The sequence below is a fragment of the Oryx dammah genome, unplaced genomic scaffold (genome assembly GCF_014754425.2).
Source record: "Oryx dammah isolate SB20612 unplaced genomic scaffold, SCBI_Odam_1.1 HiC_scaffold_12, whole genome shotgun sequence".
Taxonomy (NCBI): domain Eukaryota; kingdom Metazoa; phylum Chordata; class Mammalia; order Artiodactyla; family Bovidae; genus Oryx; species Oryx dammah.
In genome coordinates, this window is record NW_024070196.1 from 60,102,542 (window position 1) to 60,116,388 (window position 13,847).

The 13,847-nt window shown below is 55.8% G+C and overlaps 1 protein-coding gene across 3 annotated transcripts in view; it reads left to right on the forward strand.

Annotated features, from left to right (window-relative positions):
- Positions 1-13,847, forward strand: part of RBM19 (RNA binding motif protein 19) — a 121,641-nt gene that overhangs the window by 88,103 nt on the left and 19,691 nt on the right. For all 3 annotated transcript variants that reach the window (XM_040251643.1, XM_040251645.1, XM_040251644.1), the window contains one exon: positions 12,711-12,831. In XM_040251643.1, coding sequence (XP_040107577.1) covers positions 12,711-12,831 — 121 coding nt within the window. The remainder of the gene's footprint in view (positions 1-12,710; positions 12,832-13,847) is intronic.

A 13,847-nucleotide genomic window follows, 5' to 3' on the forward strand; every position in this document is an offset into this window, starting at 1 on the left:
AAAGAGAAAAGTTGTCAGCACTCCTCCAGCTGAAAGCCAAGGCCTCTCCCCAGAGCTTGATGGCAGAATTAATGTGGCTCTCAGGGCCCAAAGGGTGCGACCAGACATGAGCTCCCAGCCTTGAAATTCCACGTGCCCCCGTCCCCAGGACACAGTCAGTATCGCTTTGTTCCCTGGGATCATTAGAACGGGGCAGGGAGGCGGGGGTCCGCAGGTGGGCAGGGCAGTGCCAGCGCCCCGCACTGGATCCCAGGCTGAAAATGTTCTCTGCCAAGCCCAGCACAGCCCTCTGCCGATTCATGGAGGTGGCTCCTCCTCCCCCGCCCACCCCCACCCGCGTCCCTTCTCTCCCTTCCATCCTGGGCTCCAGGAGGAGAAAGGGCAGCTGAGGACAGCGAGGACGCAACCCCACACCCCTCCGGGACTGGCTCTCACTGCCCCTCACCTCACATGGGCGGCAGCCGGGCTCCTGAGCTGTCCGGCCCCAACGTCCCCGTCTCTCAGGCCCTTTGTGCCGCCGAGGAGCAAGCTGGTCTCCCGTAAAGTCTGAACCCGCCAGGAGCACGCCTCTCCTGCAAAGATCCCTTTGCTCTTTTTGCTTCCTGGAGAAGCTGCCGTGCCTTCTCCCTCTCCTTCTCCCCGTCTGTCTGAAGAACTTTATTGTCTCCCGAGTGGAACATTTAGCGCTCTCCACTGACCCATAGCGCTGTGCGTGCTGCATGTCGGTGAATAGGATTCTGAATATTGTAAATACCTGGTTAGCTCAAGGGTGGGCGTGAGTTTGAAGAGGGAAAGCAACGCTGGAAGGAGACATTGAGTTAGAAAACCCCAGAGATCCCTTTTTTTTCCTTCTCCAAAGACAGCACTCATGGGAATCCCAGGGCTGGCAGAGGGGCCTCCTGGGACTTCTCCCCCTCCCCCATTTCTCAGGGCAAGCACCCTCCCGACCCCAGCGGTTCTCCTTTTGAAGACTTGCTTTAGAAACCCTTTCCAGGTCTTGACTGACCCCTGGCCACTCGGCTCCCTCACCAAGGATTTCATTTCATCCCCGTTTTTCTCTCCCACGTGAAGGTGAGCAGTCAGGCACTGTCTTGGCATCAGCAGTGACTGAACCTGGAGATGTAAGCCTCCCACAGGGACCCCAAGAAGTCCTCAGACAGGAAAAAAGGCAAAGAGGAGGAAAAAAGGAGGAGGGGGACTCCTACAAGGGGCAGAGGTGGGGAGGAAGTAAAGGCCGATTGTAGCACCTTGGGTCTGGAGAGCAGTGAGGAGATGAGGGCTGTGAGCCCAAGTGTGTGACTCCGGGCACAGGGTTCCTCCCTGGCACCAGGTGGTCCACTTCACCAGCTGGCAGAAGAGAGAGTTAGGCTCCCCGGTCAGTCCCCGGAGGTATGCCCCCAGCACCCAGGTCTCTCTTTGGGCCCCAAGCACCAGCCATCTGCATCCTCCCCACACCCAGGGATTCTCAGTCTTCTGACCTTGCTCCATGACCCCGTGTTCCAACCCAGCATATCCTGGGGAACTCCATCATCTATCTGCCCCCCACTCCCAGGGTCAAGCACACACCCCCAAACAGGAAAGAGAATGCTAGCATGAGGCTCCACGGAGAGCTCAGGGTAACCAGGCAACTGAGGACAATAGTCAGAGGCTCCAGCGACGGCCGGGCAGGCTTTGTGTGTGACACGTACTCGGCACACGCATTGTCTCGTCCCAACCTGCGGCAACCCCGGAATGCGGGAGGGGTTTGCATTAACTCGCTCCCCGGTTTCTCCAAGCACTGGCTAAGCTCTGTGCGTAGAGGGCCGTGGGAAGCCGGGACCTGGCTCTTGCTAAGATGCTAAACTGGGGGTGGGACCTGGCCGTCAGCCCCTATCACAGGCTCCCGGAACTGGCAGGTTCTCCCAAACCTAGGGCATTTCACCAGCCCGTGATGGCCCAGGCATAAATGTCAGTCCCTCTGGGGACTGCTTATTATCTGAGCCTCCAGGTGCAATGAGCCTGCCTGTCTCAAAGAACCTTCCCCCACGTGCTGGAAGGAAGCAGGGATAAAGGTTGGGGAGAGCAGATGGGAAGTCCCAAGTTCAGTGTGGTCTTCTCCCATGGCTTGGGTCTGCCCTTACATGTAGGGGTGTTTGTAGTGTCCCAGGCTCACATGGTTCTCTGGGCCCTGATGATGTTTCTGGAAGGGGAGCCCCTTGGCACCAATTTAAAAAGCACATCCACTTCTAAAAGCCCATCTGGACATTTGCACGCATAGGCTTAAGGAAGCCACTTGACAGATGGAAAAACTAAGGTTCGAAGGGATGGGGCCACTTGGTCAGAGCTGAGAAACCCCACATGTCCTTCTGATTCCAAAACCCACGTGTTAGCACTTCCTTCCTTCATTCATGTATTCACTTACAGTGAGTGTTGGCTGCAACCAGACGGTGTGCCCAGCCCCTCTGCCCCACACCCTCAACCAGCCCCAACACCCCCAAAGAAAAGGACTCACCAAGTAGACATTTTGGAGGAAGGCCAAAAGGCTGGGCCTTAAATCTTCTCTTGGGAACAGGCCCAGGATGGAATCAGCTCCTCCAGGGGCCCCAGAGAAGTAGCAGGCATCCCTTTAGTGGCCTCCACAGCCCCAGTCTCCATCCAGCCCTCCCAAGCCTTGGAGGAGGCAGCTTTCTACCTGGACGGGCGACCTGGGATTCCAGACCAGCTGTGTCCCCACCCATTGGCCAAGAGGCCACCAGTAGCCATTGGGATTCCATGTAGAAGCCACCACCTTCTCCGTCTTTACCTGCACCACCGGTTGGTCACTGAGGAAGAACAGACTTGAGGCTCAGCAACCAGAACATTCTTTTTTTTTCTCTTTTCCTCCCCATGCATGCGCCTTTAATTTCTCCCTTCTCCGAGCCCACCGAGCCTTTGTACTTTTGCAGTTGCAGCTGTTTTTATTTGCCGTCGCTGCTGTTGTTTTAAAAGGTCTATTTTCACATGGAATGTTATCCAATTAGCAGAGCAATGTGTTGGCTTAAATAAACACTTGGGGGGAGCCGGCAGTAGGGAGATGGGATGGCAGGCGGGTTGGCAGGCAGTGTTCTTCTCACTGGTAAACAGCCGCAGCTTTAATTGGGGGATCGCCAGTTGACGTCTCCTTTCCCACGTCTCACTTTTTGCATGCTGCCGGCCAGGGGGAGGGCAAGGAGGGGTGATGTGGGCACATGGCCTCAGGCCCACTGCAGTTGGGGTGATGCTGAGCATCTCATAGGGGGAGTCCCACCAGGCCTCTCCGCACCTATGGACTTCGCCTTGCAAATTCCACCAAAACGAGACCAGTGGTGGGAAGAGGTGATGGCAAGCGAGCCAGACAAAGCTTCTCAAGGCGGAGACAGCCGCCTCCTCGCTGGGTGCCTGGCCGTGGTGCAAGCCCCATCAACAGTGATTGCCATCAGGCTAGTGATGGTGTGCGGTCTGCACACATTTGCTTATCCGAGTGCAAGGACTGCAGAGAGTACAGCCTGCTCCATGGCCCCAAGGGAGTGCAGCCAGGTACTGAAGGGGACATGGCCCCATGGGAATGAGGAATCCAGGCTGTGTCCTCCCCCGGGCAGCCCATGTTCTAGAAAGACAGGGTGGCATGGTGGTTAGCAGCGTGGCCTGTGAAATCAGAGCTGCCTCCTTCCATCTGTGTGAATGTGCGCAAGGGGTTTTATGTCCTCACACCCCAGGTTACTCATCCCCCAACAAGAAATAATAGTACTACCGCTTGAGACAGCTGTGAAGGTTAAGTGGAAGGATGCGTGCCAAGAGATTGCCATAGGCTTTGACAGAGGGCACCAGATAAAGAGAGGCAGTGGTGTGCTCTGGGCCCCCTGTGAGGTGGTTTCGCTGCACTTTGGAGACTGGGTGTCAGTTGCCTTTGTTTCCTTAACTGGACGCAAATCCAGGAATTAGGGTGCTTTCCTCACTAGTCTATTGAAGCATGTGTTAAGTGTGTGCATTCGTGTCTGTGGGGGTTTTATTTATTCTTAGTTTTGACTGCACTGAGTCTTCATCATTGTGTGGGCTTTTTTCTAGTTGTGTCGAGCGGGGGCTACTCTCTAGTTGTGGTTCAAGAGCTTCTCACAGTTGTGGCTTCTCTTGTCTCTTGTTGTGGAGCATCGGCTTTAGGCGCATGAGTGTCAGTAGTTGTGGCATTCAGGCTTGGTTGCCCCACAGCATCTGGGATCTTCCTGGACCAGGAATCGACCCGTCCCCTGCATTGGCAGGTGGACTCTTAACCTCTGGACCAACAGGGAAGTCCTCATGTTTGTGCTTTAGTTGTAGGTTTTGCCTAGTTCCTATCATCAGGGCCCAGGGCTAAAAGAAAACACCTTTGAATCCTGACCCTTGCACTTGAGAGCAAGGATTTGGACTCAGCCAGCACATCTATGGGCTGAGAACCTGGGATCAGGACAAGCCGCCCTCCTGCAACAAGCAGATATTCATCCATCGCCACTGGGCATGAGTGGTCCGAGGCATGCCCACGTGCTGCCCGCGCCCCTCTGTATGTCCTGAAGCTGCCCCAACCCCCTGGGGTCAGAGTGGAGGCCCATGGGGCTCCACCACGCTGAGAAGGGCTCGGGTTCAGATGTCCTGTCTCAGATTTACTCAGCGATCTAGACCAGTTCCCAAGGAGAGGCAGCCAGCCCAGCTGAGCCGGACGGCCTTCCTCCCTCCCAGCAGCACAAAGTCATCTTCCTCTTAAAATCAGAGTACCAGGAATTCCCCAGCAATTCTGTGCTTAGGACTTCAGGCCTTTGCTGCCGAGGGCCCAGGGTTCAGTCCCTGGTCGGGGAACTAAGGTCCTACAAGGCGTTGTGGCACAGCCCAAAAAAGTAATGATGAAACTGAACTACCAAGGGCAGAATCACAGGTCCCAGCAAGCACAGGCCCTGAGTGTGTGCCAGGCGCTGGATGAAATGCCTAGTCATGTACTCTCAGCCTCAGGAAGCCTGAAGCTCCACCACTTTGTAGTCAAGAAAGTGAACACCGAGAAGTTTCTCGTCAGATCAAAGGCAAGAAAGCACCAAGACCAAGCTTTCCATGCCACTGTGAAGCCCAGGGCCATCGCCAGACCCCGCCGCCCCACTGCCTGGTCACTCTGGGCCCTCCGCTCCCGGGGGGGCCTCTTTCTCTAGTGGCTCTTTTCTCCGTGTCTGAGGTCAGAGGTTGTGTGTCACCTTCCTGTTCCCTGGTTCCGTCCCTTCATTTGGACTCTTAGTAGGTCCTCCAGTGATATTGAGTAGAGTTGAGCTGTGTGGATGGATGGATATAAGGTAGAGACATCTAGTCATCTGAAAGATTTAGACAGAACAGCCTAGAAAATGGGTCCCTGAGTGTTCCTTAGAAAACTGCCCTCAGCTCCACGATGTCGGACCTTGGAATGGCCCTAAGTGGGGGCCCCGAGTCGGAGTCACCAGTGTTGTGCAAAGAACCCCACTTATTCAGGGGGCCAGCTCCTCCCCCACGGAGGCCGGAAGCAGTTGGAAGATTTACCAAGAGCTCGCTTACAGGAGTCCAGGAGTGTTGGCCCAGGAACAGAAATGATGTGTCCCTCGGGAGTGCGGTCCAAAAGGAGACAAAACCGAACGTTCCAGGGTGGCGGCCCTCCTCCCGGGAGCCACAGGCCCCTGGTGTCTGACGCCCTTGGCCGAGAAGGAGCTGCGGTCCCAGCGGGGCCGGCACTCTGAGCTCACGTGGTTGTTCTTGGCTGGCACGGGCCGTGCTTCCTCCAGGCATCGGGGGCACAGATGGTTTGGGACAGGTTGGCGGCATCCATGTTCGGGTGGATCTGGCATGTGCTGAGAGATACTGCCCTCCCTCTCGGCAGGAGACAGCAGAGGGGCCGAGAGATGCCCTGGTCTTCTCAGGACAGGAGGCCTGGCCTGGGTCCCTGAGATGGGAGTCCTGCCAAGGGCATCGAATGGGCCTTTGTTGCCAGGAGGCAGAGGCCTGTCTCCAGGGAGAGCTGAGGAAAGACCTCCTAGCCGGCGCTGGAGGCCAGGGCTCTTGGGGCCTGCAGTTGGTGGCTTAGGTCAGAGGAGGTGAAAGAGGCGTGCTTCTGGGACAGCCAGGGTAGAGAGCCGGGTGATGGGGACAGCTCCGGACCCAGGCCTGAGACCTGCTGTCTGAAGCGGGCTGTCCATCTGCCCGGATCAAGGCAGAGGGACTTCAGGCAGCCATCTGTGTCAGCAAACAGAACCCAACCCCAGATGGTTCAAGGGAAGAGATTCGTGGAGGGGTAAGAAGGGCTGAGGGGCTCGCCAGGGACCATGCAATCCACCCCCCTCCCAGGGCCAGTGACAGTGGGAGCTGCCGCCACCTCAGGCTAAGGGACCCTGAAGGGACAGGTGAGGGCTTGAGCTGTCAAGGGGGAGCCACCAGCAGGAGCTGTCGTCCGTGGTGGAGGGAGCAAGGGAGAAAGTGCCCCGACCTCTCTGACCCCTCCCTCCAGCCTCCCATATGCTTGTCCTAAATTGAACCCAGGGCCCATGAGCCCTGGTTATCCCCCACAGGAGAGTCACCCCTGAGAGGGGTTGCAGAGGGAGAGCAGAAATAACCAGCACAGGCTCATGGGACCGTGACAGGAAGTGGCCCCGAAGTGGCCTAGTTAGGGGTGGGTGTCTCGTCTTCCGGGGCCTCCTCCTCTTTGCCAAACCACTGCATCCTCAGAGTTCTGTTCTGCACCTTCAGGCTTCGGTGGTTACCCCACCGGGGGACCGATCAGGTGTTCGGCCGAGTTCCAGTGGCCTGGGGGACTTCCCATCCCGAGGTCCCGAAGTCACGCATATTGGGAGCGGGGTCTCCTGTCCATCTCGGTGCCGTGTGTGTGTGTCTGTGTGTGTGTGTGTGTGTGTGTGTGTGTGTGTGTGTGTGTGTGTGGTCTTGGCCTAACCAAAGGCGGCCCAACGTACTCTTTTTCCTGCCGCCCGCACGGACTGAATCCAGGGGCTGGTGGTTCCGGGGCAGGACCCCTAAGTCCCAGGCAGCCCTCCGTCTCCAGCCAGGACCAATCTCAGCGTCCCTCCCAGTCTGGAGATGTTTTCAAGATCCTCGGTGGAGAAGACTCCAAGGCTTGCTCTGTATCTACTGAGCATGTGTTGCCCCGAGCAGTGTGCTGGGGATAGCAAGAATAGAGACCTCCCTTGGAGGTCCAGGTCAAGCTGGGGAGCCCGGCACACAAGCAGATGCTGGAGGACAGCTGGGGGCGCAGGGCACAGCATGGGGGGTACTAGAGTCTGTAGGAGGGGAGCAGGGGGCCACCAGCAAGTCGGCTCTGATGGGGAGCCCTTCCGAGGCTGAGGAGAATGTTGTGAAGGCTCAGGGATGGAACCCGTAGAGGCAGAAAGGATAAGTAAGAAGGACTGTGCTGTGCTGTGCTGTGCTTAGTCGCTCAGTCGTGTTGGACTCTTTGCAGTCCATGGACTGTAGCCCACCAGGATCCTCTGTCCCTGGGGATTCTCCAGGCAAGAGTACTGGAGCGGGTTGCTGTGCTCCTCCTTCAGGGGATCTTCCTGACCCAGGGATCGTACCCAGGTCTCCCTTTACAGTCTGAGCCACCAGGGAAGCCCAAGAATACTGGAGTGGGTAGCCTATTCCTTCTCCAAGGGAATTTCCTGACCCAGGAATCGAACCAGGGTCTCCTGCATTGCAGGCAGATTCTTTACCAGCTGAGCTACCAGGGAAGCCCGAGAAGGACCTTGATGTGCTTACAAATTTTGGCCTCAGTTTTCCTCTCCTTGAAATGGGAGCATGACCCGTCTCCTCATGAGTAGGCTGAGGTCATGTGCTTAGAGTTCTCTGGAGCCCAGGAGATCTGTAATCCTGGGTTTGCAGCCCCTTGGATGGCAAGGGAGGAACACGGGCACCAGAAGCAGGATTTGGCGAGAAGCAGGGAGCTGGGAACAGCTGACTTTCCACTTCCTCCTCCATTGGAACACCCAGCCCTGCACAGAGCCCTGGGCAGCCCGCCATGACTGAGGCCCCATGGGCACGCCGTGCCTGGAGCTGAGGCCTGGGAGGCTTTTCTCTGAGGAGAAGGTGGTATGGGTTGGGAGGAAGCTGCTATCAGACAGCAGTCCAGAGAGGCTGGAGCTGTGCCTGGAACCTTCCGCTGCTCTGGTCCGAAAGCTTGAAGGTCTGGGGCTGGGTCTCCCCCTCACCATTCCCCTGTTTGAAATATATAACAGACTCCTCTGGGCTCTTTTTTTTTTTTTTTTTAAGAAGCTGATCATTTTTTATAAATTAATTATTTCTGGCTGCACTGGGTCGCGGCTTTCTCTAGTTGCAGCAAGTGGGGCCTACTCTTCGTCGTGCACAAGTTTCTCATTACAGCGGCTTTTCTTGTGGAACACAGGCTCTAGGCCTACGGGCTCAGGAGTTTCGGCTCCCAGGCTCTAGAGCACAGGCTCAGTAGTTGTGGTGCACGGGCTTAGTTGCTCCACGACACGTGGGATGTCCCGGGCCAAGAATCGAACCCATGTGCCTTGCATTAGCGGGCATATTCTTAACCAGTGGACCACCAGGGAAGTCTAAACCATTTCTTTTTCTAAGTCCTTACTGAATTTGTTAACAATATCGTTTCTGTTTTATGGTTTGTTTTGTTTTGTTCTGTTTTTTGACCCCAAGGCATGTGGGATCTTAGCCCCCTGACCAGGGATCAAACCTGCACCCTCTACAGTGGAAGGTGAAATCTTAACCACTGGACCACCAGGGAAGTGCCCGGGCTCTTTTAACGAAGCCCAAATTACTTGGGATTACCCAAGGCCAGTTCTAGCCAGGAGTCACTGTCCTTCCTGCCCAGGACAGTTTGAGGCCACCACATTCCAGCCAGCAAGGCAGTGGGGCTGGAAACACAGCCTGGTTTCCTACTCACCTGAGGGGATTAAAACCAGGAAGGGTAGTTCTGCTATTTTTAGAGATTCACATATTGTGCTGTAACCTCAAATACAAAAGAGCTTTCATAGCCTGCTTACTATTATTCCTGCTCTTCAGCATGGCAATGAGAAGTCGGGGGCACACGTCATAATAACAACAGCAGCCAGCCTTTAGTGAGAATTACCATGTGCCAGGCAGTGCGGTGTTAGACTTAATAGTTCCTTGAATCTGTGCAACCATTCTTCTCTTCTGCCGCTACATTTACACATGGGGAATCTGAAGCTCAGAGAGGTTAAGCAGCTTGCCCAAGATCACACAACTTACAAGTGATGAAGCAGGAATTTGAACCATAAGTAGGCCTAGACTGTAAAGAATCTGCCTGCAATGCAGTAGACTCGTGTTCGATCCCTGGTTCGGGAAGATCCACTGGAGAAGGGAATGGCTTCCCACTCCAGTAGTCTTGCCTGGAGAATCCCATGGACAGAGGAGCCTGGGGGGCTACAGTTCATGGGGTCACGGGAGTCAGACACGTCTGAGCAACTAACACACAGACACAGCCCAGATCTAAGCCCCCAGACTTAACTGCCGTGTATCCTCATGTCTTAGAGTGAAAAGCCCTTCCAAACAGAAGGGATGAAAATTTGAAAGGGGTGATGGGAGGCCAGGAGACGGAATTTTTGGCAGTTCCCACAATGATCAGGGCTTCCCTGGTGGCTCAGCTGTAAAGAATCTGCCTGTAATGCAGGAGACACAGGTCCAGTCCCTGGGTTGGGAAGATCCACTGGAGGAGAAAATGGCAACCCACTCCAGTGTTCTTGCCTGGAGAATCCCATGGACAGAGGAGCCTGGTGGGCTACTGGGGTGAGCCTGGTGGTCGGTCCATGGGGTCGCAAAGAGTCAGACACGACTTATCGACTTTACCACCACCACAGTGAGCAGAGACTGCTCCAGGTTTTGTGTGGCACTGGAATGGAGAGTGGGTAAGAAAGAAACACAGATGTGACGACGAGCCAGAGAGAGGCTGGGGTTGGAGCATCACTCCTGGACCCTCCTTCCAGGCTCCACTATCACTTTTTCGGACTCTGACTTAATAACCCCTCTCAGAGGCCACCGTTCAGCCACCCCCACCCAACCGTATCCCCAGGACCACCGCTCCTCAGGGACGCTGGCACCAGGATGGAGTACCCACCATGCCAGACTCCCAACCAATTTCTCTCCCCTCTCTTAAAACCCCAGCTCCCCAAGTCAGGCTGTTTCTCTGCCTTGCCAGCTGAGAACGCGTGTGTTTTAAAGCTCTGAATGGGCCATTTCGGCTCGGAGTCCAGATGCATTTTTATATCTGTGTGGAAAAAAAAATGCAGAGGCTCGGCTGGCAGTCAGAAAGAGTTTTTAAATTAACGTTTTTAAAAAAAAAGGGAAAAAAAGTTTCCCGCACCTGTCCCTGCTCAGAAAAGCACAGAGAAGAACAGAGGCATTTCTTTAATTTGGCCCCACCCACAAATTTATCTTTAAGAGATAACCTGTCCCACCCAGGTGCTTTTCAGATGCAGCTGTCTATCAAATACCTACCCTGTGCCACCCTCGGGGCTCATACTGTGTAAGTTGCACAAGTAACCCCATTTTACAGGTAAGGAAACTGAGGGTCATAGTGGGGCAGTTGTCTTACCCAGGGTCACGCTCGTCTTCCTAGGCTGCCATGGCTTAAAACAGCAGAAATGTCTTCTCTCACGGTGGGTGCTTGCTAAGTCACTTCAGTCATGTCCAAGTCTTTGCGACCCCATGGACTGTATAGCCCACCAGGCTTCTCTGTCCATGGGATTCCCCAGGCACAAATACTGGAGTGGATTGCGGTGCCCTCCTCCAAGGATCTTCCCGACTCAAAGATCGAACCCGCATCTTTTATGTCTCCTACATTGGCAGGAGGGTTCTTGATCGCTAGCACCACCTGGGAAGCCCTTAGTGTCAAGGCCAGAAATCCAAGATCAGGGTGCAGAAGTGTTGGTTTCTTCTCAGGAAATCTCTGTTCCATGGCCTCTTCTAGCTTCTGGGTGACAGCCAGCATTCCTTGGCTTGTGGACATCACTCTAACCTCAGTCCTCACGGCCATTTACCCTGTCTGTGTCTTCTCGTGGCCATCTCTTGTAAGAATGCCAGTCACATTGGATCAGGGGCTCGCCCTGCTCCACCATATCCTTGTCTTAATTTAACTGCAGCTGCAAAGACCCTCTTTGCAAATAAAGTCACAACCTGCTGGGGCGTGGAGGGGGTAGGGCCGCCCCTGTCAGGGTTAGGATTTCCATGTATCTTCTTTGTGACAGGGACCCAATCCAACCTGTAACCATCACAGTACAGATGAGGTTAGAGAAGGCTTGGTTCCTGTCCAGATCACTCCTGGGTACATGCTGCCTCCTCGCAGCATCGGAGAAGCCAGAGGGACATCCCTCCACAGCGTCTCTTCTTGTAGCAGATGGCAGTGACTGCTACCCAGAAACAAAAAGCAAGACATTGCTGCCAGCTGCTGCTGCTCCCAAGTGCTCACAGCGCCCAGGGACCTGCCCTCTTCAAACTCAGCACTAACCTAAGGCCCTTCTGCCAAGAGAAAAAAAAAAATCAGAGCTGTCTGTGCTGCTAACACCACCTCCAAGAGAACTAGCATCTATTGAGTGCCTACTGTGTGCCCTCAGGCTGTTCTGGGCACTTTGAGTGTTAACGCTACTCTAGAACCCTAGAGGAGGGTGCTGTTAAAACACCCATTTTACAGATGAGGAAACTGAGGTGGGGGAGGTTTCTTTAACTAGCCCAAGACCCTTAGGCTAGGGAGTGCAAAACCCGCCCTGCCCAGGGAGAGTGGCCTCAGAGCCCAAGCTCCTGGCCACCAAGCACCACCAGCCTCTGTGTACATCAGGGGTATTTTGGGAAGGGCCCCAGCACAGAGCCGTTTAGCTCTAGACCCAGTGATACTGAAGATGGAACCTGCCGGTGCCGTACAATTCCATTTATATGAAGAACAAGCAAATCTGCAGATCTAGAAAGTGGACTAGTGCTTGCTGGGGGTCCGGGGGGTTGGGGAGTGGCTACCGGTGGGTCCACAGTTCCTTTTGGGGTGATGATGCTTCAACGAGCTCTAAATGTCCGTGTCCATCACTATGCTGAAACAGGTGTGGGGACGGTCACCTGACTGTGAATAGACTAAAAGCCGTTGCATTGTAGATGGGTGACTCGGGTGGTAGATGAGTTATATCTCAGTAAAGCTGTTACAAAACAAAAATCAAAAAGAGCGAAGTAGGCAGCATGCAGGGGAGGATTGGGAAGGGTGGAAAGCAGGAGGAAAGAGCTGGGTGGATGCTGGCGGCCCTGAGCGTGTTTCTGCAGAGGGCAGCAGAGAGCCAGGGGATGGAACCCCGAGGGCCAGCAGAGGACATATCTGCCACCCAGTGTAAGCAAGGGGCCCGTGTGCTTGTCATCAAGGGGCCAGACCAGCTCGGCTTCCTCAAGAGGCGCTGCCCCAGGAAGAAGGTCAGCCGACTAACAGGCTCACCATCCCCACACAGGCTGTGACCCTGGAGGGGAGCTGGCCGCCTGGCCCAGGCACCAGTCACGGGCCGGGACAGCGGCTGTTGTAACCACCCCGCCACCTGTAGCTCTGCCCTGGTCACGTGACCCTGTAGTGGAAGAGGGGTGTGCAGTGCCTCTTCACACCCCCACCAGGGAGTGGGTGTCCCGGGGCCAGAGCTGGCCTTTAGCTGTGCGGGGCAGGCAGCCAGGCTGCAGGGAGGTCTCCGCTCACGCGCTGTGTCTCTCTCCAGAGAGCCTTCAACGCCCTGTGTCACAGCACCCACCTGTACGGCCGGAGACTGGTGCTGGAGTGGGCCGACTCGGAGGTGAGCCTGCAGGCCCTGCGGCGCAAGACTGCCGAGCACTTCCACGGTAAGAGGACTGCGGGGGGCCAGGGGCCTGGTCCCCCCCGACTCTCCATCTCTTCTGCACCTACTTTCTGTATTCCTTCTGCTTTCTCTGAGCTGGTGCAGAGTGCTGACCTCTGCGGGTGGCATCAGTGGCCTCCATACCCTTGGTGTTTGCCTGTTGACTCCAGTCATTGGGAGGCCTGGCAGGAAGTTAGGGAGAGGGGGAGCCTGGGTCAGGGTGGTCATCCTCACCACCCCACCCCCACCCCTGCCACCTCCCCACCTGTCTGGGTGCTGCTGGCTAGCTGTCACTGCCACCAAAGGCCACAGCTCCCATCCAGTGGCCCTCTCCACCCAGCGAGGCTCTGTCCAGGGTCCAGTGGCCAAGCCAAGGGCCCCTTGCCCCGATTTCCCTGTGCCCGCTACCCCTTTACTTGTCCGTCCTGTTACCCGGTTAGAGCACCGTGTACTTCCTGCCAGGACCAAGCCCCGCCTCTCAAAAACCTGGGTAGTATCACCCGGCCTCGCTGATGACTCAGCCCACCCCCACTAACTATTAGTGAGCCCCTGCCGTGTCCCATGCCAGCAGTGCAGCACTGACCCGGGCGGGTGGCGGGGGGTTGGGTCCAGGTGGAAGGCGCTGGATCCAGAAAGGCCTCCCAGCAGAGGTGACGCTTGTGCCCACAGAAGGGCTCCCTGAGGTTGTTATGAGTGTGACACTTGGAGAAACAGGCTGGCCAGCATGGCGGGAGCAGGTGGAGTCGGGAAGGGTGGCCAAAGGGGCTTACACAAGCCTCGCCTTCTCTAGCACGTCTTCCAGAAGTGGAATGGAAGCCCTGTGACTGTAGCTCCGCCCACCAGGCTCTTTAGAACACACTCCCCTGCCCACCCCAGGGGCCTCTCCCGCCTAATCCTTCCCTATCACACTTCCCTTGGAGGTCACCGTCCCCAAATGCCCAGCAGGACACTGACTTTGCCTATGCTCTTCCCTCTGCTCACAATGCCTTGCCTCAACTTTTTTTGTCAAACTGGTCAGTG